Source organism: Salmo trutta, chromosome 28 (assembly GCF_901001165.1).
Source record: "Salmo trutta chromosome 28, fSalTru1.1, whole genome shotgun sequence".
NCBI classification, from domain to species: domain Eukaryota; kingdom Metazoa; phylum Chordata; class Actinopteri; order Salmoniformes; family Salmonidae; genus Salmo; species Salmo trutta.
This window is the reverse complement of record NC_042984.1, coordinates 902,384-929,955: the sequence shown is the minus strand read 5'-3', so window position 1 is coordinate 929,955 and position 27,572 is coordinate 902,384. Positions and strand designations below refer to the sequence as shown.

Below are 27,572 nucleotides of genomic sequence, written 5' to 3'. Positions count from 1 at the left end.
TGTCTCTGGTGGTAAATTGGATACGTGGTGGTATCTTTGTCCGTCTGTTAGACTGGATCCGTCGTCCGTCCTTTCCTAGCCCACGTCTACAGCGGCCGCTGCTAACTCAACGGCTAGGAAGTATCACTTCTGTAGTGAATAAGCTCAAAGTTCATACCATTCGCCACCAAAGCTCACGCCGAGGTTGGCTTAGTTCTGTACTTGACATGTGTGTCCTTCTAACGTAGAGGCTGCAGACCTCACGTACTGGAACCACCTGGTTATCTTTTCGTCAAAGGCTTATATAGTGGAGAGGGGGAAGGATGTGTTTCATCGTTTATAACCCCTGTCTCTTCACAGGGGTGGACCACTGATCAAGCAGGGCACTTTCCTTATGAAAACCCAATTCTCTCATTTGGAAGCTAAAATTACATTTAATCTCCTAACAAACAATTTCAATATCAAACATTTCAATTGCATAACAATTCCATGTGACTCTGATAACTAGAGGGTGTATACTTTCCCAGGTACAGTTTATGTCGTCCTGTCATCAGTCATAATGTCTCAGATGACAACCGAACTGACATACATACATACTCATTACGTTCCCAAGCATATTTCCAACTGGTTTTATTACCAAAATATGGTTCCTTTTCCCCATTTGTTTGATGTTCCCAGACTCTCTATATTTAACACAGGCTATTCAAGTCCTTCAGTAGGGTCAGAGAGGGGAAGGGAGAAAGGTATTTATGAGGGGGGGTCATAAACCTTACCCACAGGCCAACGTCATGACACTACCAAATATTAATTGAGTGTATGTAAACTTCTGAACCACTGGGAATGTGATGGAAGAAATAAAAGCTGAAATAAATAATTCTCTACTATTATTCTGACATTTTACATTCTTAAAATAAAGTGGTGATCCTAACTGACCTAAGACAGATCATTTTTACTCGGATTAAATGTCAGGAATTGTGAAAACCGAGTTGAAATGTATTTGGCTAAGGTGTATGTAAACTTCCGACTTCAACTATATGTTGAAGAAAGTGGGGCTTACGCTGCATCCCTGTCTTTCTCCATGGCCCTGTGGAAAGAAATGTGTGTTTTTTGTTTGTGTACATGGATTTTATAATGTCATATGTTTTTTCCCCAACACCATTTCCATCAAGGTGAATATTTTTTTTACCTTGTCTATTTTTCACCTTGTATTTTTCACCTTTCACCTTGTATAGCAGGCCCTTATGCCAAATTGAGTCAATCTTTACCTTTTTTTAGGTTTGTTTGTTTGTCAATTATGGTGTGCAGGGTGAATACGTGGTCTGTCATTCGGTAATTTGGTAAAAAGACAATTTGACATTTGCTCAGTACATTGTTTTTCAATGAGGAAATGTAAGAGTCTGCTGTAAATGATAATGCGGCAGCGTAGCCTAGTGGTTAGAGCGTTGGACTAATAACTGAAAGGTTGCAAGTTCAAATCCCTGAGCTGACAAGGTACAAATGTGTTCTGCCCCTGAACAAGGCAGTTAACCTCTTTAGGGTATGTGGGACGAAATCGTCCCACCTAGTCAACAGCCAGTGGAATCGAGTGGCGTGATATTCAAATACCTTAGAAATGCTATTACTTCAATTTCTCAAACATATGACTATTTTACACCATTTTAACCTGTTGGGGATAGGGGGCAGTATTTGCACGGCCGGATAAAAAACGTACCCGATTTAATCTGGATACTACTCCTGCCCAGTAACTAGAATATGCATATAATTGTTTGATTTGGATAGAAAACACCGTCAAGTTTCTAAAACTGTTTGAATGGTGTCTGTGAGTATAACAGAACTCATATGGCAGGCCAAAACCTGAGAAGATTCCAAACAGGAAGCGCCCTCTCTGACCATTTCTTGGCCTTCTTTGTCATCTCTATCCAAAACAGAGGATCTCTGCTGTAACGTGACACTTTCTAAGGCTCCCATAGGCTCTCAGAAGGCGCCAGAAAGTTGAATGATGACTCTGCAGTTACTGGCTGAAAAACAGTAGCGCATTTGGTAAGTGGTCGATCTGAGAACAATGAGACGGGTGTGCGCATGCACGTGAAGAGGCCATTTTACATTTTCAGTCTTTGAACGAAAAAGACGTCTCCCAGTCGGAATATTATCGCTATTTTACGAAATGCGTCATGATTGAGCATAGCTCTGTTCAAGTAGAGTGTGATTTTGCTGTGATCTGATAGGGGTTTCAGTGGACTGACTGTAAATGCTCTAAGAGACTAGGGATTGAGGTCAGTGATAAAGTAGTCTACAGTACCCTACAGCAGTGGTCTGCGTGTAGGTCCTCTTGGCGTGCGTTCTATCGGTTCATTTCCTTCAGGAGGGGGTCTTGCAGGTCTGGGAGAGTGTCTCGCTGGTCTGGGCGAGGTGTCCATTGCACTGTTGCTCCTGTGTGAGGTGCTGGGTCTACGGACCTTCAGGGTCCCGGCAAAAGTTGGGATTGCTGCCTTGTAGAGGTGGACCTGGTCGCAAAGGCTGTTCAAGTCCAGGGTGGAGTGGTGGGCCAGGTAGACATTAGTCCAGGGTGGAGTGGTGGGCCAGGTAGACATTAGGTTTTGAGGCACAGTCTCGTGAAATGCTTGCATTCATCTGCTGTATGGTGCAGGGTGAAAGTCTTTTTGTGGTAGCAGGATGGAGATAAACACTTGTGAGTTAAATTGCAAGCATAGTTGATTTGATTTGAATTGGGGGAAGCTTTTTCAATTACTCCCTTGAGTGCTGTGGCCACCCTTTGTCACACCTCAGCTTTGTCACCTCCTCCTTGGGGGGGGGGGGGGGGGGGGGCTGTTGTGCTGGTCTGTTTTGTGGGTTTGTTCTGTCTGAATTGTGTGGACTAGCTCTCTGAGCTCCACCATGTCTCTCTCCAGCTCTCTGAGCTCCACCACGTCTCTCTCCAGCTCTCTGAGCTCCACCATCTCTCTCTCCAGCTCTGTGAATGTATCCCACTCAATGATGGAGGAGCAGTGCAGTTGTGGGACCTGGGTGTGTTCAGTGCTGGGTGGCTGACCTCGTTAGCAGAACATTTTGAAGAGGTGTGATCAGACTCACTCAGGAAGTGGGAGTTGAGCTTTTCCTGCTGTGCTCTCTCTTTGATCCCATAAAAGTCCTGCTGGAACTGCATGAGGATGCCCTGCACCCATACTGTCTCAGACTTGTACACGTTGGTTGTTTCAATTTCCTCAATGTTTAGAATTCTGAGTTTCCATCCTCGGTCAATACCCTCTCTCTCTTGACATAGGTGGGTAGTGTGTTCTTATAGCACTGTGCCATACCAGGGGAGGGTCTGTGTGGAAAATTAAGTTGCTTACGTTCCCCTCTTTGTGGAAGTCAGCAAAAAGTGTCTCTGAATTGTCCTTGAGGAGCTTTATGTTGTACTTATTCCATGCAGTGTTATTTTTAATATAGCCCCCTTTTTTTCAATTTTCGCTTAAATGACATACATATGTCAAACCTATCGCGTTGAAAAAAGTGTTTTGTTGTTAGGAGCTCTCCTTAAAATAAACTTAAGGATCCGCCCCTTTTTCCAATTTTCGCCTGAAATTACATACCCAAATCTAACTGCCTGTAGCTCAGGCCCTGAAGCAAGGATATGCATATTCTTGGTACCATTTGAAAGGAAACACTTTGAGGTTTGTGGAAATGTGAAAGGAATGTAGGAGAATATAACACATTAGATCTGGTAAAAGATAATATAAAGAAAAAAACAACCAGTCTTTTCTACCACCTTCTTTGAAATGTAAGAGAAAGGTCACAGTTATAGCCACCACTCTGGTTGTAATTCCGATAGTGTGGCAGCACTGTACAGTCGTGGCCAAAAGTTTTGAGAATGACACAAATGTTAATTTCCACAAAGTTTGCTGCTTCAGTGTCTTTAGATATTTTTGTCAGATGTTACTATAGAATACTGAAGTATAATTACAAGCATTTCATAAGTGTCAAAGGCTTTTATTGACAATTACATGAAGTTGATGCAAAGAGTCAATATTTGCAGTGTTGACCCTTCTTTTTCAAGACCTCTGCAATCCACCCTGGCATGCTGTCAATTAACTTCTGGGTCACATCCTGACTGATGGCAGCCCATTCTTGCATAATCAATGCTTGGAGTTTGTCAGAATTTGTGGGTTTTTGTTTGTCTACCCACCTCTTGAGGATTGACCACAAGTTCTCAATGGGATTAAGGTCTGGGGAGTTTCCTGGCCACCCAAAATATCGATGTTTTGTTCCCCGAGCCACTTAGTTAACACTTTTGCCTTATGGCAAGGTGCTCCATCATGCTGGAAAAGGCATTGTTCGTCACCAAACTGTCCCTGGATGGTTGGGAGAAGTTGCTCTCGGAGGATGTGTTGGTATCATTCTTTATTCATGGCTGTGTTCTTAGGCAAAATTGTGAGTGAGCCCACTCCCTTGGCTGAGAAGCAACCCCACACATGAATGGTCTCAGGATGCTTTACTGTTGGCATGACACAGGACTGATGGTAGCGCTCACCTTGTCTTCTCTGGACAAGCTTTTTTCCGGATGCCCCAAACAATCGGAAAGGGGATTCATCAGAGAAAATAACTTTACCCCAGTCCTCAGCAGTCCAATCCCTGTACCTTTTGCAGAATATCAGTCTTTCCCTGATGTTGTTTCTGGAGAGAAGTGGCTTCTTTGCTGCCCTTCTTGACACCAGGCCATCCTCCAAAAGTCTTTGCCTCACTGTGCGTGCAGATGCACTCACACCTGCCTGCTGCCATTCCTGAGCAAGCTCTGTACTGGTGGTGCCCCGATCCCGCAGCTGAATCAACTTTAGGAGATGGTCCTGGCCCTTGCTGGACTTTCTTGGGCACTCTGAAGCCTTCTTCACAATATTTTAACTGCTCTCCTTGAAGTTCTTGATGATCCGATAAATGGTTGATTTAGGTGCAATCTTACTGGTAGCAATATCCTTGCCTGTGAAGCCCTTTTTGTGCAAAGCAATGATGACGGCACGTGTTTCCTTGCAGGTAATCATGGTTGACAGAGGAAGAACAATGATTCCAAGCACCAACCTCCTTTTGAAGCTTCCAGTCTGTTATTCAAACTCAATCAGCATGACAGAGTGATCTCCAGCCTTGTCCTCGTCAACACACACCTGTGTTAACGAGAGAATCACTGACATGATGTCGGCTGGTCCTTTTGTGGCAGGGCTGAAAGGCAGTGGAAATGTTTTTTTGGGATTCAGTTAATTTGCATGGCAAAGAGGGACTTTGCAATAAATTGCATTTCATCTGATCACTCTTCATAACATTCTGGAGTATATGAAAATTGCCATCATACAAACTGAGGCAGCAGACTTTGTGAAAATGTATATTTGTGTCATTCTCAAAACATTTCGCCACGACTGTATGTGCGAAGTTTCAGATGGATAACCTGAAAAATTAGTGAACAACAAGACTTTTAGTGTAAAGTCCCCAGGTACATTTGGGCAAATCATGAAGAAGACATTCGCATTCATATTCCATTTTTCTACAAGAATATCATCAAATCTGTATACTTTGACTTTGATTTAGCTTTCCAAGTATTAGTAGCCATATTATAAGTTCAACATTTGCAAAACACCCAGTTTTCACAACTTCATAACTCAATATCCTTATAATTTTTGTCCAAAATGAAAAGGCATGCTGTACAAGATTAGAAGCTACATTTTACAACACATATATGGTTTCCAGATACTCCCGTAAAGCCCAGCTCATTGGCTATCTAGCTGGCTTTGTTTGGCCCTGATTCGTGCTTATTTGACAAAGATAGTTGTTCAAGCGCCCACGTCATCGGCGTGCCATTAAGGCGTCGCTCTCTGACAAATATGGTGTCCTATAGGATATGCTACATCCATAATGAAATAGTGAAGTCTTGTTACCTTCTAGGATCTCTGAGGAATACATACGAATGTGATTTGACTCGTTCAAACAACGCTTAGGGTGAGATTTTCACAGATTCCTTTGTTTGCAAATTGAACGAGTGGAAATACAAATTCAATCGTGCGTACTATATGGACCTTTTTAGGATATGAAAAAGGATTTTATCTAACAACACGACACTTCATGTTATCTCTGGGACCCTTTGGATGATAAATCAGAGCAAGATTTCAGAATGTAAGTACACATTTCACTTTCAGAGGGGAATTTATCAAACCTATCGCGTTGAAAAAAAGTGTTTTGTTGTTAGGAGCTCTCCTTAAACAATAACATAGCACTTTTTCACAGTAATAGCTACTGTAAATTAGACAGTGCAGTTATATTAACAAGAATTTAAGCTTTCAGCCGATGTAAGAAACTTCTATGTACCGACATTTGTTGTTACTCTAAAATCTGCGGCCTTGACACAACGCGCTGCACGATTTACACCTGTCCTGTTGACGGAACGCCGATCCTTATCCATGGGGTACTGTATTGTAATGAGTTCTCCACAGGAATAAGCCATGGGGGATTTAAAGGCCGCTGCATTTGGGTGGGACGGGGTGGCTGTGAAACTCTCCTGCCATCTCTCACTTCACACTTCAGTGCTAATTGCAGCCAGGTCTGTTCTGTCCTAGCAGCTTGGTAGCTTAGTAGCCTTATTTAAAATAAACTTAAGGATCCGCCTCTTTTTCCAATTTTCGCCTGAAATGACATACCCAAATCTAACTGCCTGTAGCTCAGGCCCTGAAGTAAGGATATGCATATTCTTGGTACCATTTGAAAGGAAACACTTTGAAGTTTGTGGAAATGTGAAATGAATGTAGGAGAATATAACACATTAGATCTGGTAAAAGATAATATAAAGACAAAAAAAAACAGTTCTTTTGTATTTTTTTTGTACCATCTTTGAAATTCAAGAGAAAGGCCATAATGTATTATTCCAGCCCAGGTGCAATATACATTTTGGCCATTAGATGGCAGAAGTGTATGTGCAACGTTTTAGGCTGATTCAATGAACCATTGCATTTCTGTTCAAAATGTTGTATCAAGACTGCACAAATATGCCTAATTTGTTTATTGATAACTTTTTATGTTCAAAATTGTGCACTCTCCTCAAACAATAGCATGGTATTATTTCACTGTAATAGCTACTGTAAATTGGACAGTGCAGTTAGATTAAAAAGAATTTAAGCTTTCTGCCAATATCAGATATGTCTATGTCCTGGGAAATGTTCTTGTTACTTACAACCTCATGCAGAAATTACACAAAATGACCTACAGACTATTGTCTTTTACTTTTTGGCTTCAGAAGTAGGTTCAGTCTGAACATTTGTGTTGGATGGTATTTCCAGGTTCCACTGTGTTTCTTCTGCATGTTTTGGTTTGGTATAATTTTTTTCTTGATAGTCCTTGGTAGTAGTAGTCCATGCAGGTAATTTTGTCCAAAATTAAGCTTTTAGGTCTGGAATTTTGATTTGGTTTGAAGGTTTTAATGTTGAGGTTAGTATCTCGTATAAATCCTTGCGAAAAGTTCAAGTTTATCTACATGTATCCAACTCTAATTCTCTCTATGTATCCTCCTATCAGGCCAAAGTGACAGCCAACAATGACACGAACCAAACCTACTCTGTCTTCTACATACCTAAGGTCACTGGGATGCACAAGGTACACTTTCTATTCTATCCTTAACCTAACCTTAACCTTTATTCCTAACCTATCATAACCTTAACCCTTATTCCGAACCTAACCTACCCTAACCCTTGTTCCTAACCTACCCTAACCTTAACCCTTATTCCTAACCTAACCTAACCTAACCTTAACCCTTATTCCTAACCTAATATACCCTACTCTAACCTTAACCCTTATTCCTAACCTACCCTAACCTAACCTAACCTTAACCCTTATATCTACCCTAACCTACCCTAACCTTAACCCTTATTCCTAACCTATCCAAACCTTAACCCTTATTCCTAACCTACCCTAACCTTAACCCTTATTCCTAACCTATCATAACCTTAACCCTTATTCCGAACCTAACCTACCCTAACCTTAACCCTTATTCTTATCCTAACCTATCTTAACCCTTATTCCTAACCTAATATACCCTACTCTAACCTTAACCCTTATTCCTACCCTACCCTAACCTAACCTTAACCCTTATATCTACCCTACCTGAACCTTAACCCTTATTCCCACCCTAACCTTAAACCTTATTCCTAACCTAACCTACCCTAACATAACCCCTTATTCCTAACCTAACCTAACCTAACCTACCCAAACCTTATCCCTTACTACTAACCTACTTTAACCTTAACCTATGTTCCTAATTTACCCTACCCTAACCGTAACCTTTATTCCTAACCTAACCAACCCAAACCTTAACCCTTACTCCTAACTTAACCTACTCTAACCTTAATCCTTATTCCTAACCTAAATTAACCTAATGTAACCTTAAACCTTATTCCTAACCGACCTGAACATACCTAACCTTAGCCCTTATTCCTACCCTACCCTAACCTTAACCCTTACTCCTGACCTAACCCTAAGCCTTATTCCTAACCTAATATACCCTACCCTAACCATAGCCCTTATTCCGACCCTAACCTAACCTTAGCCTTTATTCCTAACCTACCCTAACCTTAACCCTTACTCCTGACCTAACCCTAAGCCTTATTCCTAACCTAAAGGTCCTACCCTAACTTTAAACCTTATTCCTAACGTAACCTACCCTACACTAACCTTAACCCTTATTCCTAACCTAAGCCTTATTCCTAACCTAATATACCCTACCCTAACTTTAAACCTTATTCCTAACTTAACCTACCCTAACATAACCTTAACCCTTATTCCTAACCTAATAACCCTACCCTAACTTTAATCCTTATTCCTAACCTAACCTAACCTACCCTAACCTTAACCCTTATTCCTGACCTAACCTTAACCCTTATTCCTCCCCTACCTTAACCCTTATTCTTAATCTACCCTAACCTACCTTAACTCTTATTCCTAACCTACCCTAAATGTAACCCTGATTCCTAACCTCACCTGACCTACCCTAACCTTAACCCTTATTCCTGACCTACCCTAACCTTGACCTTTAATCCTAACCTAACCCTACTGTTGTTGTTAGGTTGCCCCCTTAACCCAAAGTCCTATATGACATGCTGTGTATTATTGTCAGGTGATGGTGTTGTTTGGTAACAGTGTGTATTATTACCAGGTGAGGGTGTTGTTTGGTAACAGTGTGTATTATTACCAGGTGATGGTGTTGTTTGGTAACAGTGTGTATTATTACCAGGTGATGGTGTTGTTTGGTAACAGTGTGTATTATTACCAGGTGATGGTGTTGTTTGGTAACAGTGTGTATTATTACCAGGTGATGGTGTTGTTTGGTAACAGTGTGTATTATTACTAGGTGATGGTGTTGTTTGGTAACAGTGTGTATTATTACCAGGTGATGGTGTTGTTTGGTAACAGTGTGTATTATTACCAGGTGATGGTGTTGTTTGGTAACAGTGTGTATTATTACCAGGTGACGGTGTTGTTTGGTAACAGTGTGTATTATTACCAGGTGATGGTGTTGTTTGGTAACAGTGTGTATTATTACCAGGTGATGGTGTTGTTTGGTAACTCTGTGTTTTACTAGGTGATGGTGTTGTTTGGTAACAGTGTGTATTATTACCAGGTGATGGTGTTGTTTGGTTCCTCTGTGTTTTACTAGGTGATGGTGTTGTTTGGTAACAGTGTGTATTATTACCAGGTGACGGTGTTGTTTGGTAACAGTGTGTATTATTACTAGGTGATGGTGTTGTTTGGTAACAGTGTGTATTATTACCAGGTGATGGTGTTGTTTGGTAACAGTGTGTATTATTACCAGGTGATGGTGTTGTTTGGTAACAGTGTGTATTATTACCAGGTGATGGTGTTGTTTGGTAACTCTGTGTTTTACTAGGTGATGGTGTTGTTTGGTAACAGTGTGTATTATTACGAGGTGATGGTGTTGTTTGGTAACGGTGTGTATTATTACCAGGTGATGGTGTTGTTTGGTAACAGTGTGTATTATTACCAGGTGATGGTGTTGTTTGGTAACAGTGTGTATTATTACCAGGTGATGGTGTTGTTTGGTAACTCTGTGTTTTACTAGGTGATGGTGTTGTTTGGTAACAGTGTGTATTATTACCAGGTGATGGTGTTGTTTGGTAACAGTGTGTATTATTACCAGGTGATGGTGTTGTTTGGTAACAGTGTGTATTATTACTAGGTGATGGTGTTGTTTGGTAACAGTGTGTATTATTACCAGGTGATGGTGTTGTTTGGTAACAGTGTGTATTATTACCAGGTGATGGTGTTGTTTGGTAACAGTGTGTATTATTACCAGGTGACGGTGTTGTTTGGTAACAGTGTGTATTATTACCAGGTGATGGTGTTGTTTGGTAACAGTGTGTATTATTACCAGGTGATGGTGTTGTTTGGTAACTCTGTGTTTTACTAGGTGATGGTGTTGTTTGGTAACAGTGTGTATTATTACCAGGTGATGGTGTTGTTTGGTTCCTCTGTGTTTTACTAGGTGACGGTGTTGTTTGGTAACAGTGTGTATTATTACCAGGTGACGGTGTTGTTTGGTAACAGTGTGTATTATTACTAGGTGATGGTGTTGTTTGGTAACAGTGTGTATTATTACCAGGTGATGGTGTTGTTTGGTAACAGTGTGTATTATTACCAGGTGATGGTGTTGTTTGGTAACAGTGTGTATTATTACCAGGTGATGGTGTTGTTTGGTAACTCTGTGTTTTACTAGGTGATGGTGTTGTTTGGTAACAGTGTGTATTATTACTAGGTGATGGTGTTGTTTGGTAACGGTGTGTATTATTACCAGGTGATGGTGTTGTTTGGTAACAGTGTGTATTATTACCAGGTGATGGTGTTGTTTGGTAACAGTGTGTATTATTACCAGGTGATGGTGTTGTTTGGTAACAGTGTGTATTATTACCAGGTGATGGTGTTGTTTGGTAACTCTGTGTTTTACTAGGTGATGGTGTTGTTTGGTAACAGTGTGTATTATTACCAGGTGATGGTGTTGTTTGGTAACTCTGTGTTTTACCAGGTGATGGTGTTGTTTGGTAACAGTGTGTATTATTACCAGGTGATGGTGTTGTTTGGTAACAGTGTGTATTATTACCAGGTGATGGTGTTGTTTGGTAACAGTGTGTATTATTACCAGGTGATGGTGTTGTTTGGTTCCTCTGTGTTTTACTAGGTGATGGTGTTGTTTGGTAACAGTGTGTATTATTACCAGGTGACGGTGTTGTTTGGTAACAGTGTGTATTATTACTAGGTGATGGTGTTGTTTGGTAACAGTGTGTATTATTACCAGGTGATGGTGTTGTTTGGTAACAGTGTGTATTATTACCAGGTGATGGTGTTGTTTGGTAACAGTGTGTATTATTACTAGGTGATGGTGTTGTTTGGTAACAGTGTGTATTATTACCAGGTGATGGTGTTGTTTGGTAACAGTGTGTATTATTACTAGGTGATGGTATTGTTTGTTAACAGTGTGTATTATTACCAGGTGATGGTGTTGTTTGGTAACAGTGTGTATTATTACCAGGTGATGGTGTTGTTTGGTAACTCTGTGTTTTACTAGGTGACGGTGCTGTTTGGTAACTTTGTGTTTTACTAGGTGACGGTGCTGTTTGGTAACTCTGTGTTTTACTAGGTGACGGTGCTGTTTGCGGGGCTTCACATCAATAAGTCTCCTTATGAGGTGGATGTGGGGATGGCTCAGGGAGACAGCAGTAAAGCTACAGCCCAGGGACCTGGACTAGAACCTTCCGGAAACATCCCCAATAAGACCACATACTTTGATGTCTACACCGGAGGTACCAACTGTTTTCTCAGCCATTGAACTCTGTGACTGTTTTAAAATCACCATTGGTCTCTTGCTGACATCGCTGAGCAGTTTCCTTCCTCTCTGGCAGCTCAGTTAGTAAGGACGACTGTATATTTATCACTTTTGGCTGGTTTGTGTGTTACGTGTGTTTATGTGTATATATTGAGTGTACAATGAGTGTACAAAACATTAGGAACACCTGCTCTTTCCATGACATAGACTGACCAGGTGAATCCAGCTGAAAGCTATCATCCTTTTTTGATGTCACTTGTTAAATCCACTTCAATCAATGTAGATGAAAAGTCCATTCCTCAACGAATTCAGGGAAAAAAGGGGGTGCAACTCAATATTAGGAAGGTGTTCCTAATGTTTTGTACACTTAGTGTATATTATATATTGCAGGAAAAGACACCATGATTCATACACATCAGTCCATTTCCTTCCCACTTCTTTCAGAAAAAAGAACGTATATACAATATATTGGTATGGTGCTAAGGCCCTCCCCGTGTCCAGGTGCTAACGCTCTCCCTGTGTCCAGGTGCTAAGGCTCTCCCTGTGTCCAGGTGCTAAGGCTCTCCCTGTGTCCAGGTGCTAAGGCTCTCTCTGTCTCCAGGTGCTAAGGCTCTCCAGGTGCTAAGGCTCTCTCTGTCTCCAGGTGCTAAGGCTCTCCAGGTGCTAAGGCTCTCCCTGTCTCCAGGTGCTAAGGCTCTCCCTGTCTCCAGGTGCTAAGGCTCTCCCTGTCTCCAGGTGCTAAGGCTCTCCCTGTGTCCAGGTGCTAAGGCTCTTCCTGTGTCCAGGTGCTAAGGCTCTCCAGGTGCTAAGGCTCTCCCTGTCTCCAGGTGCTAAGGCTCTCCCCGTCTCCAGGTGGTAAGGTTCTCCCCGTCTCCAGGTGGTAAGGTTCTCCCCGTCTCCAGGTGCTAAGGCTCTCCCCGTCTCCAGGTGCTAAGGCTCTCCCCGTCTCCAGGTGTTAAGGTTCTCCCCGTTTCCAGGTACTAAGGCTCTCCCCGTCTCCAGGTGCTAAGGCTCTCCCCGTCTCCAGGTGCTAAGGCTCTCCCTGTGTCCAGGTGCTAAGGCTCTCCCTGTGTCCAGGTGGTAAGGCCCTCCCTGTCTCCAGGTGCTAAGGCCCTCCCTGTCTCCAGGTGCTAAGGCTCTCTCTGTCTCCAGGTGCTAAGACTCTCCAGGTGTCCAGGTGCTAAGGCTCTCCCTGTGTCCAGGTGCTAAGGCTCTCCCTGTCTCCAGGTGCTGGTGTGGGAGAGGTAGAGGTGGTGATCATGGACCCAGCGGGTCAGAAGGATGTGGTGGTGTGTCAGATAGAGGATAAGGGCAACAGTTCGTACCGCTGCACCTACAAACCCACCCTGGAGGGGGCCCACACCATCTACATTACATTCGCTGGAGGACAGATCAGCAAGAGCCCCTTCGCTGTCAACATAGGAGAGGGTGAGACAGGAGGGGGGAGGGGAGGGGCAAACCAGCAAGAACCCCTTCACTGTCAACATAGGAGAGGGTGAGACAGGAGGGGGGAGGGGAGAACAGCAAGAGACCCTTCGCTGTCAACATAGGAGAGGGTGAGACAGGAGGGTGAGACAGGAGGGGGGAGGGAAGGGGCAAATCAGCAAGAGACCCTTCACTGTCAACATAGGAGAGGGTGAGACAGGAGGGGGGAGGGGAGGGGCAAATCAGCAAGAGACCCTTAACTGTCAACATAGGAGAGGGTGAGACAGGAGGGGGGAGGGAGGGAAGGGGAGGGGCAAATCAGCAAGAGCCCCTTCACTGTCAACATAGGAGAGGGTGAGACAGGAGGGGGGAGGGAGGGGAGGGGCAGCAAGAGACCCTTCACTGTCAACATAGCAACACATGAAACAGAATTAGAAACACTTTTTCTGTTTCCAATTCTAGTGTTTGTGTTTCTAGTGTTTGTGTTTCTAGTGTTTGTGTTTCTAGTGTTTGTGTTTCTGGGGTTTCTAGTGTTTCATTTTCTAGTTTTTCTGTTTCTACTGTTTGTGTTTCTAGTGTTTGTGCTTCTAGTGTTTGTGTTTCTAGTGTTTGTGTTTCTAGTGTTTGTGTTTCTAGTGTTTGTGTTTCTAGTGTTTGTTTGTGTTTCTAGTGTTTCTAGTGTTTCATTTTCTAGTTTTTCTGTTTCTAATCTTTCTGTCTGTGGTGTTCCTGTTTCTATTATTTCTATTTCTTGTGTTTCTGTTTCTACTTCTAGTTTATTTTTGTAGTATTTCTATTGTTTCTGTTTTTATTGTTTCTGTTTTTAGCTTTTCTGTTTCTTGCATTTGTGTTTCTAGTGTTTGTGTTTCTGGTGCTTCCGTGTCTATTGTTTCTAGTGTTTGTGTTTCTGGTGTTTCTAGTGTTTCTATTCCTGTGTTTCTAGTGTTTCTGCTTCTAGTGTTTCTCTTTCTGTGTTTATAGTGTTTTTGTTTCCAGTATTTCTGTTTATAGTGTTTGTTTATAGGGTTTCTGTTTCCAGGGTTTCAGTTTCTAGTTGTTTTTTTTGTTGCTGGTGTTTCTGTGTCAATTTGTTTTCTTCTGGTGTTTCTAGTGTTTCAGTTTCTGGTGTTTCTGTTTGTAGTGTTTCTGTTCGTAGCGTTTTTATTACTGTTTCTAGTGTTTCTGCTTTTGGTGTTGATATTAATAGTATTTCTATTGTTTCTGTTTTTGGTGTTTCTGTTTCTAATGTTTCTGCTTCTAGTGTTTCTAGTATTTCTGTTTCTAATGTATTTTTTTTAGTGTGTCTGTTTGTAGTGTTTCTGTGTCTAGTATGTCTATTTCTAGTGTTTCTGCTTCTAGTGTTTCTAGTTTTCTAGTATTTCTTTTTCTAGTGTTTCTATTTCTAGTGTTTCTATGTCTGTTTCTATGTTTGTGTCTCGTGTTTCTGTTTTTGTCATTACATTTTCTAGTGTTTCTGTTTCTAGTGTCTCTGTGTCCAGTGTTTCCGTATCTAGTGTTTCTATTTCTAGTGTTTCTGTTTCTAATGTTTCTGATTCGTGTGTTTGTGTTTTGTGTGTTTTTGTTTCCACTGTTTCTGTTTCTAGAGTTTCTGTTTCTGCTTCTCGTGTTTCTGCTTCTCGTGTTTCTGCTTCTCGTGTTTCTGTTTCTAGTGTTTCTGCTTCTCGTGTTTCTGCTTCTCGTGTTTCTGCTTCTCGTGTTTCTGTTTCCGGTCCTTCATTTTCTGATTCTAGTGTTTCTGTTTCTAGTGGTTTTCTGCTTGTAAGTGTTTCAGTTTCAGTTTCTGTTTCTAGTGTTTCTGTTTCTAGTGTTTCAGTTTCTAGTGTTTCAGTTTCTAGTGTTTCAGTTTCTGTTTCTAGTGTTTCAGTTTCTAGTGTTTCAGTTTCTGTTTCTAGTGTTTCAGTTTCTAGTGTTTCAGTTTCTGTTTCTAGTGTTTCTGTTTCTAGTGTTTCTGTTTCTAGTGTTTCTGTTTCTGTTTCTAGTGTTTCTGTTTCTAGTGTTTCTGTTTCTAGTGTTTCAGTTTCTGTTTCTAGTGTTTCTGTTTCTAGTGTTTCAGTTTCTGTTTCTAGTGTTTCAGTTTCTGTTTCTAGTGTTTCAGTTTCTGTTTCTAGTGTTTCAGTTTCTGTTTCTAGTGTTTCAGTTTCTGTTTCTAGTGTTTCTGTTTCTAGTGTTTCTGTTTCTGTTTCTAGTGGTTTTCTGCTTGTAGTGTTTCAGTTTCTGTTTCTAGTGTTTCCGTTTCTAGTGTTTGACACAACTTTTCTGTCTGTTTGTTATGTTCTCTCCCTCTCCTCCTTTCTCTCCTGTCTGACTGTTCATTCACTTGCTCTTTCTCTCTGGATGATTCTGCGTTCGCTGGTCTCTCCTCACTCTCCCTGTCTCTCCTCTCTGTCTCTCTCTCTCTCTCTCTCTCTCCCTTGCTATCTCTCTTTCTCTCTCTCTCTAGAAGGATGGAGGGGTGGTATCTCTTCTCTGTCTCTCTGTCTCTCCCCCTTGCTATCTCTCTTTCACTCTCTCTCTCGAAGGATGGAGGGATGGTATCTCCTCTCTCTCTCTCCCCCCTTTGCTATCTCTCTCGCTCTCTCTGTCGCTCGCTCTCGCTCTCTCTCCCTCTCTCTCGCTCTCTCTCTCCCTCTCTCCCCCTTGCTATCTCTTTCACACTCTCTCTCTCTGTCTCTCCCCCTTGCTATCTCTCTTTCACTCTTTCTGTCTCTCTCTCTCTCTAGAAGGATGGAGGGAGGGTATCTTCTCTCTTTCTCTGTGTGTGTCTTATACCATTCCTTGTGACTCATCCTCTCTCAGACTGGTGTGTCATCTCGCTCACAACACACACACACAAAAACACACAGGCATCGCACCCCATTGTGGTGTGTGACAGTGATTCAGCGGTGCCTTATTTAGGAGTTCTGCTTCATGAGGAGATAATGCATCACTTTCTGCTGTGGTTAAAGACAGACAAACTCGGGATTAGAGGGAAGGGAGGATGAGAGGAGAAGGACTTAAAGTTACAAATAAGGACAGATAAAGGAGGCAATGTTATGTTTACTCCTCTCTCACTCTGTCTCACTCTGTCTCTCTCTGTCTCTCTCTTTCTCTCTCACTTTTTCTCTCTCTGTCTTGGTCTCTCTCTCTGTGTCTCTCTCTCTGCGTCTCTCTCTCTCTCTCTTGATCTCCTGGCAGTTGTTGTCCTCATCCTTCAGTTTCTATTCAAACTATGTGTTCAATTCTATGTATTAATCTCTAAACTCCCCCACCCCCTCTCCAGCTTGTAACCCCAGCCTGGTTCGGGCTAAGGGCCGTGGTCTCCAGCCTAAAGGCCTCAGGGTGAAGGAGACTGCTGACTTCAGAGTCTTCACCAAAGGAGCTGGGAATGGAGAACTCAAAGTCACCATCAAGGGCCCCAGTGAGTCTACTACACTACCCAGCAGGCTATATGTTTAATAAACTACACTACCCAGCAGCCTATATGTTTAATAAACTACACTACCCAGCAGGCTATATGTTTAATAAACTATACTACCCAGCAGCCTATATGTTTGATAAATGACACTACCCAGCAGCCTATATGTTTAATAAACTATACTACCCAGCAGCATCTCTGTTTCATAAACTACACTACCCAGCAGCCTATATGTTTAATAAACTACACTACCCAGCAGGCTATATGTTTAATAAACTACACCACCCAGCAGGCTATATGTTTAATAAACTACACCACCCAGCAGGCTATATGTTTAATAAACTATACTACCCAGCAGCCTATATGTTTGATAAATGACACTACCCAGCAGCCTATATGTTTAATAAACTATACTACCCAGCAGCATCTCTGTTTCATAAACTACACTACCCAGCAGGCTATGTGTTTCATAAACTACACTACCCAGCAGGCTATATGTTTAATAAACTACACTACCCAGCAGCCTATATGTTTAATAAACTACACTACCCAGCAGGCTATATGTTTAATAAACTACACCACCCAGCAGGCTATATGTTTAATAAACTATACTACCCAGCAGCATCTCTGTTTTATAAACTACACTACCCAGCAGGCTATATGTTTGATGAACTACACATACCCAGCAGCCTATATGTTTAATAAACTACACTACCCAGCAGCCTATATGTTTAATAAACTACACTACCCAGCAGGCTATATGTTTAATAAACTACACTACCCAGCAGGCTATATGTTTAATAAACTACACCACCCAGCAGGCTATATGTTTAATAAACTATACTACCCAGCAGCATCTCTGTTTTATAAACTACACTACCCAGCAGGCTATATGTTTGATGAACTACACTACCCAGCAGCCTATATGTTTAATAAACTATACTACCCAGCAGCATCTCTGTTTAATAAACTATACTACCCAGCAGCATCTCTGTTTAATAAACTACACTACCCAGCAGCCTCTTTGCTTTAGAAACTACATTACCCATAGCCTTTTTGCTTCATACACTACTTGTGTGCAGATATGAATGGTCTGGATAGGTATACGCGGTGTAGTGGTAAAGTTTCCACCATATGAAGATGAAAGATCTCTCTCTCTCTCTGTGAGTGCAGAGGGCCTGGAGGAGCCATGTAAGATGAAGGATGTTGGAGACGGAGTGTTTGGGTTTGAGTACTACCCCACCACCCCCGGAACATACAGTATAACCATCACCTGGGGAGGACAGCACATCCTCAGCAGGTAACACATCCCCCAGGTAACACATCCCCCCCAGGTAACACATCCCCCCCAGGTAACACATCCCCCCAGGTAACACATCCCCCCCAGGTAACACATCCCCCCCAGGTAACACATCCCCCCCAGGTAACACATCCCCCAGGTAACACATCCCCCCAGGTAACACATCCCCCAGGTAACACATCCCCCCAGGTAACACATCCCCCCCAGGTAACACATCCCCCCCAGGTAACACATCCTCCCCAGGTAACACATCCCCCCCAGGTAACACATCCCCCCAGGTAACACATCCCCCCCAGGTAACACATCCCCCCCAGGTAACACATCCCCCCAGGTAACACATCCCCCCAGGTAACACATCCCCCCCCAGGTAACACATCCTCCCCAGGTAACACATCCTCCCCAGGTAACACATCCCCCCAGGTAACACATCCCCCCCAGGTAACACATCCCCCCATCCCCCCAGGTAACACATCCCCCCAGGTAACACATCCCCCCCAGGTAACACATCCCCCCAGGTAACACATCCCCCCAGGTAACACATCCCCCCATCCCCCCAGGTAACACATCCCCCCAGGTAACACATCCCCCCAGGTAACACATCCCCCCAGGTAACACATCCCCCCAGGTAACACATCCCCCCCAGGTAACTTCATCTTCATCTTTGTCACAATAACAGACAAACACAGTCTGATTAAACTAATAACACACACATTATTGTATTAGAAGGTAATTTCAAATGGTTTGCTTACTTTTTCTTGCCACTGTACATTTTATAGTCATTTACCTGTCTCTTATGCAGTGCGACTAAGTCAGTTCATTCAACTAAGTCAGTTCCTTCAGCTAAGTCAGTTCCTTCAACTAAGTCATTTCCTTCAGCTAATTCACTTCATTCAACTAAGTCAGTTCCTTCAACTAAGTCATTTCCTTCAGCTAATTCACTTCATTCAACTAAGTCAGTTCCTTCAATTAAGTCAGTTCCTTCAACTAAGTCAGTTCATTCAACCACATATCACAGTCTTCTAAATAGCTGCTATCATCTTTCAAATATCTTTTTTGGTCCACAACCGAATAAATAAAGACTGCTGTAATGCTGTCGCTGACTGATGATGCTGTCGCTGACTGATGATGCTGTAATGCTGTCGCTGACTGATGATGCTGTCGCTGACTGATGATGCTGTAATGCTGTCGCTGACTGATGATGATGTAATGCTGATGCCGACTGATGATGCTGTAATGCTGTCGCTGACTGATGATGCTGTAATGCTGTCGCTGACTGATGATGCTGTAATGCTGTCGCTGACTGATGCTGTAATGCTGTCGCTGACTGATGATGCTGCAATGCTGTCGCTGACTGATGATGCTGTAATGCTGTCGCTGACTGATGATGCTGTAATGCTGTCGCTGACTGATGATGCTGTAATGCTGTAGCTGACTGATGATGCTGTAATGCTGTAGCTGACTGATGATGCTGTAATGCTGTCGCTGACTGATGATGCTGTAATGCTGTCGCTGACTGATGATGCTGTAATGCTGTCGCTGACTGATGCTGTAATCCGGTCGTTGACTGATGATGCTGTAATGCTGTCGTTGACTGATGATGCTGTAATGCTGTCGCTGACTGATGATGCTGTAATGCGGTCGCTGACTGATGATGTCACTTCCGGGTTGTAGCCCGAAGGAGGTGAAGATTGGTTCGGAGGCAGGGACACAGAATGTGCATGCCTGGGGGCCTGGCCTGGAGACCGGCATTATGGGTAAATCTGCCGACTTCGTGGTCGAGGCCGTCGGAGACAACGTGGGAACACTGGGTAAGTACACACACACACACACACACACACACACACACACACACACACACACACACACACACACACACACCCTGTGTGTCCTGATCAGAAGGTGTGTGTGTTCTGATCAGAAGGTGTGTGTGTGTGTGTGTGTGTGTGTGTGTGTGTGTGTGTGTGTGTGTGTGTGTGTGTGTGTGTGTGTGTGTGTGTGTGTCCAGGTTTCTCGGTGGAGGGTCCGTCCCAGGCGAAGATTGAGTGTGATGATAAGGGCGACGGGTCATCTGACGTGCGGTACTGGCCAATGGAAGCAGGAGAGTATGCGGTGCATGTCCTCTGTAACAACGAGGACATCCAGCACTCTCCCTTCATGGCTGAAATCACTGCTGCTCCGAACAAGGACTTCTACCCTGATAAGGTACGTGTGTGTGTGTGTAGATTACTTTATTGTCCATAATAAGGTTGAAACATGGTGAGTAACAGTGTAGCTCCCTGGAGCAGTGGTAGAAGTGCCTTGCTCGAGGGCATCTATGACTTGACACCAGCAATCGTTCTTTTTCCGACACATCCCACCAGATTTTCCCTGCCAGACCCGTTATAATCTCCACCCGGCACAGCCAGAAGAGGACTGGCCACCCCTCATAGCCTGGTTCCTCTCTAGGTTTCTAATCTCCACCCGGCACAGCCAGAAGAGGACTGGCCACCCCTCATAGCCTGGTTCCTCTCTAAGTTTCTAATCTCCACCCGACACAGCCAGAAGAGGACTGGCCACCCCTCATAGCCTGGTTCCTCTCTAGGTTTCTAATCTCCACCCAGCACAGCCAGAAGAGGACTGGCCACCTCTCATAGCCTGGTTCCTCTCTAGGTTTCTAATCTCCACCCGGCACAGCCAGAAGAGGACTGGCCACCCCTCATAGCCTGGTTCCTCTCTAGGTTTCTAATCTCCACCCGACACAGCCAGAAGAGGACTGGCCACCCCTCATAGCCTGGTTCCTCTCTAGGTTTCTAATCTCCACCCAGCACAGCCAGAAGAGGACTGGCCACCTCTCATAGCCTGGTTCCTCTCTAGGTTTCTTCCTAGGTTTTGGCCTTTCTAGGGAGTTTTTCCCAGCCACCGTGCTTCTACACCTGCATCACTTGCTGTTTGGGGGTTTTAGGCTGGGTTTCTGTACAGCACTTTGAGATATCAGCTGATGTAAGAAGGGCTATATAAATACATTTGATTTGATTTGAACTGGTAACCCTCTGATTGTGTTTAATGATGTGTGTGTGTGTGTGTGTGTGTGTGTGTGTGTGTGTAGGTGAACGTGCATGGTCCAGGTCTACAGAGTAGTGGTCTAGCTGTGGGGAAACAGACTGAGTTCACCGTCGACGCCAAACTAGGAGGCAAAGCCCCTCTCAAGATCCTGGCACAGGTACGTGTGCCTAGCAGACTCAAGCTTAATTTATACCTTAAATTCGCAACAAAAACTGTAATAATGATCCTGAGTACTCTGTCAAGTTTATACTTGACATATATTAGGGTTAGGGTTATTATGGTGAATTCAGAACAAGTGAGACAATAGCGTTCCACTTCGAGAATATCCGGTGAAATTGCAAAATTCAAAATACAGAAATACTCATAATAAACATTCAGAAAACATACAAGTGTTATACATCGGCTGAAAGATTAACTTCTTGTTAATCCAGCCGCTGTGTCAGATTTCAGAAAGGCTTTACGGCGAAAGCATACCATGCGATTATCTGAGGAAAGCGACCCGCTTACAAAAGCATACAAACATTTTCCAGCCAAGTAAATTAGTCACGAAAGTCAGAAATAGCAATAAAATTAATCACTTACCTTTGATGATCTTCATATGGTTGCACTCACAAGACTCCATGTTACACAATAAATGTTTGTTTTGTTCGATAAAGTCCCTCTTCATATCCCAAAAACTCTGTTTTGTTGGCGCGTTTTGTTCAGTAATCCACAGGCTAAAAGGAGGTCACAACAGGCAGGCGAATAGATCCAAATAGTACCGGTAAAGTTCATTGAAACATGTCAAACAATGTTTTTTATTAATCTTCAGGTTGTCTAATGTCTTTATAATCAATAATATTGCAACCGGACAATAGCGTATTCAATACAAAGGAAAAAGAACAGCGGGTGCGCTCCCGGTAGTGCTCGCAAAAAGCTCTGGTTCATTCCACCGACCACTCAGATAATGTTGTCATTCTTACTCATTTTTCAGAATAAAAGCTTGAAACAATTTCTAAAGACTTGACATCTAGTGGAAGGCATAGGAACTGCAATCTAGGTCCCATCCGTTTAGATGGTGGATAGGCTTTCAATGGAAAAACACTCAATTCAAAAGAATGTCACTTCCTGGATGGATTTTCCTCAGGTTTTCGCCGGCCATATCAGTTCTGTTATACTCACAGACATTATTTTAACAGTTTTGGAAACTTTAGAGTGTTTTCTATCCAATACTACCATGCATATGCATATCCTAGCTTCTGGGCCTGAGTAACAGGCAGTTTACATTGGGCACCTCATTCATACAAAATTCAAAAAACTGCCCCCTACCCAAGAGAGGTTAAATTATGGTTATTAGGTTGAATTCAGAACAAGTGGGACACTATATTAGGGTTCTTAGGGTGAATTGAGAACATGAGGGACACCATATTTTGGTTATTAGGGTGAATTCAGAACAAGTGGGACACTATATTAGGTTGATTAGGGTGAACTCAGAAAAAGTGGGACCATATATTAGGGTTATTTGGGTAAATTCAGAAATTGTGGGACACTATATTAGGGTGATTAGCACCATGCTCTCCTATTATATCTACTCCACACTGTCCTACTATATCTACTCCACACTGTCCTACTATGGCTACTCCATGCTGTCCTGCTATAGCTACTCCATGCTGTCCTGCTATAGCTACTCCATGCTGTCCTACTATAGCTACTCCATGCTGTCCTGCTATATCTACTCCATGCTGTCCTGCTATAGCTACTCCATGCTGTCCTACTATAGCTACTCCATGCTGTCCTACTATAGCTACTCCATGCTGTCCTGCTATATCTACTCCATGCTGTCCTACTATGGCTACTCCATGCTGTCCTACTATAGCTACTCCATGCTGTCCTACTATAGCTACTCCATGCTGTCCTATTATAGCTACTCCATGCTGTCCTGCTATATCTACTCCATGCTGTCCTACTATGGCTACTCCATGCTGTCCTATTATAGCTACTCCATGCTGTCCTACTATGGCTACTCCATGCTGTCCTACTATAGCTACTCCATGCTGTCCTACTATAGCTACTCCATGCTGTCCTGCTATATCTACTCCATGCTGTCCTGCTATAGCTACTCCATGCTGTCCTACTATAGCTGCTCCATGCTGTCCTACTATAGATAGTCCATGCTGTCCTACTATAGCTACTCCATGCTGTCCTACTATAGCTACTCCATGCTGTCCTGTCCTACTATAGCTACTCCATGCTGTCCTACTATAGCTACTCCATGCTGTCCTACTATAGCTACTCCATGCTGTCCTGTCCTACTATAGCTACTCCATGCTGTCCTACTATAGCTACTCCATGCTGTCCTACTATAGCTACTCCATGCTGTCCTACTATAGATACTCCATGCTGTCCTACTATAGCTACTCCATGCTGTCCTACTATGGCTACTCCATGCTGTCCTACTATAGCCACTCCATGCTGTCCTACTATAGCTACTCCATGCTGTCCTACTATAGCTACTCCATGCTGTCCTACTATAGCTACTCCATGCTGTCCTGCTATAGCTACTCCATGCTGTCCTACTATAGCTGCTCTATGCTGTCCTACTATAGCTACTCCATGCTGTCCTGCTATAGCTACTCCATGCTGTCCTACTATAGCTACTCCATGCTGTCCTACTATAGCTACTCCATGCTGTCCTGTCCTACTATAGCTACTCCATGCTGTCCTACTATAGCTACTCCATGCTGTCCTGTCCTATTATAGCTACTCCATGCTGTCCTACTATAGATACTCCATGCGGTCCTGTCCTACTATAGCTACTCCATGCTGTCCTACTATAGCTACTCCATGCTGTCCTGTCCTACTATAGCTACTTGATGCTGTCCTGTCCTACTATAGCTACTTGATGCTTGCTTTGCTCCCTCCCCCCCCTCGACATGATGTCACACCATTGAAGTGAAGTGATTTTCATCATGTGGTTTCTGTACAAGAGGCCTTAGTAACCATAGTTTAGATTTTCACTTGTCAGACCAATAAACAAATGTCAGGAGGCTAGGGGGCATTATTTTGACGTCCGGATGAAAAGCGTGCCCAAAGTAAACTGCCTGTTACTCAGGCCCAGAAGCTAGGATATGCCATCGTGCATAAATTTATTTTGTCCCCCTACACCAAATGCGATCACAACACACAGGTTAAAATATCAAAACAAACTCTGAACCAATGACATTAATTTGGGGACAGGTCGAAAAGCATTAAACATTTATGGCAATTTAGCTAGTTAGCTTGCACTTGGTAGCTATTTTGTCCTATTTAGCTAGCTTGCTGTTGCTAGCTAATTTGTCCTATAGAGCTAGCTTGCTGTTGCTAGCTAATTTGTCCTGGAATATAAACATTGAGTTGTTATTTTACCTGAAATGCACAAGGTCCTCTACTCCGACAATTAATCCACATAAAATGGTCAACCGAATCGTTTCTAGTCATTTCTCCTCCTTCCAGGATTTTTCATAGTTTAACTTATATAGTGATTGGCATCTAAACTTTCATAGTATTACCACGACAACCGGCAACAGTTCGTCTTTCAATCACCCACGTGGGTATAACCAATGAGGAGATGGCACGTGGGTACCTGCTTCTATAAACCAATGAGGAGGCAGGACTTGCAGTGCGATCTGCGTCAGAAATAGGAATGACTTCTATTTTAGCCCTTGGCAACGCAGACACTCGTTGACGCGTGCAAGCAGTGTAGTCAGGGTATAAGGGTCTATCTCTCCCCATCTCTCTCTCATTCTCTCTCTCTAGGATGGTGATGACCCTAAGGGTCTATCTCTCCCCATCTCTTCCTCGTTCTCTCGTTCTCTCATTCTCTCTCTCTAGGATGGTGACGACCCTAAGGGTCTATCTCTCCCCATCTCTTCCTCGTTCTCTCGTTCTCTCATTCTCTCTCTAGGATGGTGACGACCCTAAGGGTCTATCTCTCCCCATCTCTTCCTCGTTCTCTCGTTCTCTCATTCTCTCTCTCTAGGATGGTGATGACACTAACGGTCTATCTCTCCCCATCTCTCTCTCATTCTCTCTCTAGGATGGTGATGACCCTAAGGATCTATCTCTCCCCATCTCTTCCCCGTTCTCTCTCTCTAGGATGGGGATGACCCTAAGGGTCTATCTCTCCCCATCTCTCTCTCATTCTCTCTCTAGGATGGTGATGACCCTAAGGGTCTATCTCTCCCCATCTCTCTCTCGTTCTCTCTCTAGGATGGTGATGACCCTAAGGATCTATCTCTCCCCATCTCTCTCTCATTCTCTCTCTAGGATGGTGAGGGTACCCTAAGGGTCATGTCTCTCTGTCTGTCTCTCTCTAGGATGGTGAGGGTACCCTAAGGGTCATGTCTCTCTGTCTGTCTCTCTCTAGGATGGTGAGGGTACCCTAAGGGTCATGTCTCTCTGTCTGTCTCTCTCTAGGATGGTGAGGGTACCCTAAGGGTCATGTCTCTCTGTCTGTCTCTCTCTAGGATGGTGAGGGTACCCTAAGGGTCATGTCTCTCTGTGTCTCATTCTCTCTCTAGGATGGTGGGGGTACCCTAAGGGTCATGTCTCTCTGTGTCTCTGTCTGTTTCTCTCTAGGATGGTGAGGGTACCCTAAGGGTCTCTCTGTCTGTCTCTCTCTAGGATGGTGAGGGTACCCTAAGGGTCATGTCTCTCTGTGTCTCTGTCTGTCTCTCTCTAGGATGGTGAGGGTACCCTAAGGGTCTCTCTGTCTGTCTCTCTCTAGGATGGTGAGGGTACCCTAAGGGTCATGTCTCTCTGTGTCTCATTCTCTCTCTAGGATGGTGAGGGTACCCTAAGGGTCATGTCTCTCTGTGTCTCTGTCTGTCTCTCTCTAGGATGGTGAGGGTACCCTAAGGGTCATGTCTCTCTGTCTGTCTCTCTCTAGGATGGTGAGGGTACCCTAAGGGTCATGTCTCTCTGTGTCTCATTCTCTCTCTAGGATGGTGAGGGTACCCCAGTAGATGTCCAGGTGAAGGATAACGGTAATGGAACGTACACCTGCAGTTACACCCCCAAGAAACCCATCAAACACACCGTCATGGTGTCTTGGGGCGGAGTCAACATACCGGACAGTCCTTTCAGGGTGAGCAAATACTGACAGGTTTCTAGGAAAAATGGGGGCATTAACAAACTGTTAAATAGAGACTTCAGCTCTACCCACACATACAAACTGTTAAATGGAGACTTCAGCTTTACCCCCACACATACAAACTGTTAAATGGAGACTTCAGCTTTACCCCCACACATACAAACTGCTAAATGGAGACTTCAGCTTTACCCTCACATACAAACTTATTTTCCTCTCTTGTATGTGTAGATGACGATCGGGGCAGGCTGCCACCCTAAGAAGGTGAAGGTGTCAGGTCCTGGTGTGGCAGAAACAGGGCTGAAGGCTTTTGAACCAACATTCTTCACTGTGGACTGTGGTGAGGCAGGACAAGGTAAGACCTTTACACTACACCAGCCCCTTTACTGTGGACTGTGGTGAGGCGGGACAAGGTAAGACCTTTACACTACACCAGCCCTATTCTGATGCTCTTCCCTTCTCCTTAAAGTGTGCACTCGTTCACTTTCCCTCATGGATTTAGAAGTGTCTAATGAAAAAGAAACCATAATACATCATAATATTATGCCATTTAGCATACGCTTTTATCCTAAGTGACTTACAGTTATGCTTGCATACGTTTTACGTATGGGTGGCCCCGGGAATCCAACCCACTACCCTGGCATTACAAGCACCATGCTCTACTAACTGACCTACAAATATCCACCCCACTACCCTGGCATTACAAGCACCATGCTCTACTAACTGACCTACAAATATCCACCCCAATACCCTGGCATTACAAGCACCATGCTCTACTAACTGACCTACAAATATCCATCCCACTACCCTGGCATTACAAGCACCATGCTCTACTAACTGACCTACAAATATCCAACCCACTACCTTGGCATTACAAGCACCACGCTCTACTAACTGACCTACTAAGGATCAGTTATTATACCTGCAGGACAAGCCTAGCTCCACGGTCAGGCGGGCGGGGAAGATGGGTACATCCTGCCCCCCGTAGCGGATAGTGAGTGTGTAGGAGTCGGGGTACCGGGGGATGTAGGTGATGGTGTAGGTTCCGTCTCCGTTATCCTGGATGTGGACCTCCGCCTCTGTCCCGCTGTCACTGATAATCTCTATGGTCAGCTCAGCTGGACCCGCGTTGGTACAGTCCACCACAAACTCCCCAGTCTCTGTGTGTGTGTGTGTGTGTGTGTGTGTGTGTGTGTGTGTGTGTGTGTGTGTGTGTGTGTGTGTGTGTGTGTGTGTGTGTGTGTGTGTGTGTACCCCCCAAGTGACATCAGTATAAGTATTAAGTGCTCTCCAGGTGTATTAACTGTGTGTGTGTGTGTGTGTGTGTGTGTGTGTGTGTGTGTGTGTGTGTGTACCCCCCAGGTGACATCAGTATAGGTATAAAGTGCTCTCCAGGTGTATTAACTGTGTGTGTGTGTGTGTGTGTGTGTGTGTGTGTGTGTGT

The 27,572-nt window shown here is 43.7% G+C and overlaps 1 protein-coding gene across 1 annotated transcript in view; it reads left to right on the top strand.

Moving 5' to 3' along the window:
- Positions 1 to 27,572, top strand: part of LOC115166441 (filamin-A-like) — a 153,179-nt gene that overhangs the window by 21,253 nt on the left and 104,354 nt on the right. Inside the window, 10 exon segments of the mRNA XM_029720339.1 lie at positions 7,525 to 7,602; positions 11,654 to 11,816; positions 13,067 to 13,267; positions 16,545 to 16,682; positions 17,853 to 17,979; positions 19,651 to 19,787; positions 19,985 to 20,181; positions 21,065 to 21,178; positions 25,982 to 26,125; positions 26,360 to 26,483. Of these exon segments, the coding sequence (XP_029576199.1) occupies positions 7,525 to 7,602; positions 11,654 to 11,816; positions 13,067 to 13,267; positions 16,545 to 16,682; positions 17,853 to 17,979; positions 19,651 to 19,787; positions 19,985 to 20,181; positions 21,065 to 21,178; positions 25,982 to 26,125; positions 26,360 to 26,483 (1,423 nt within the window).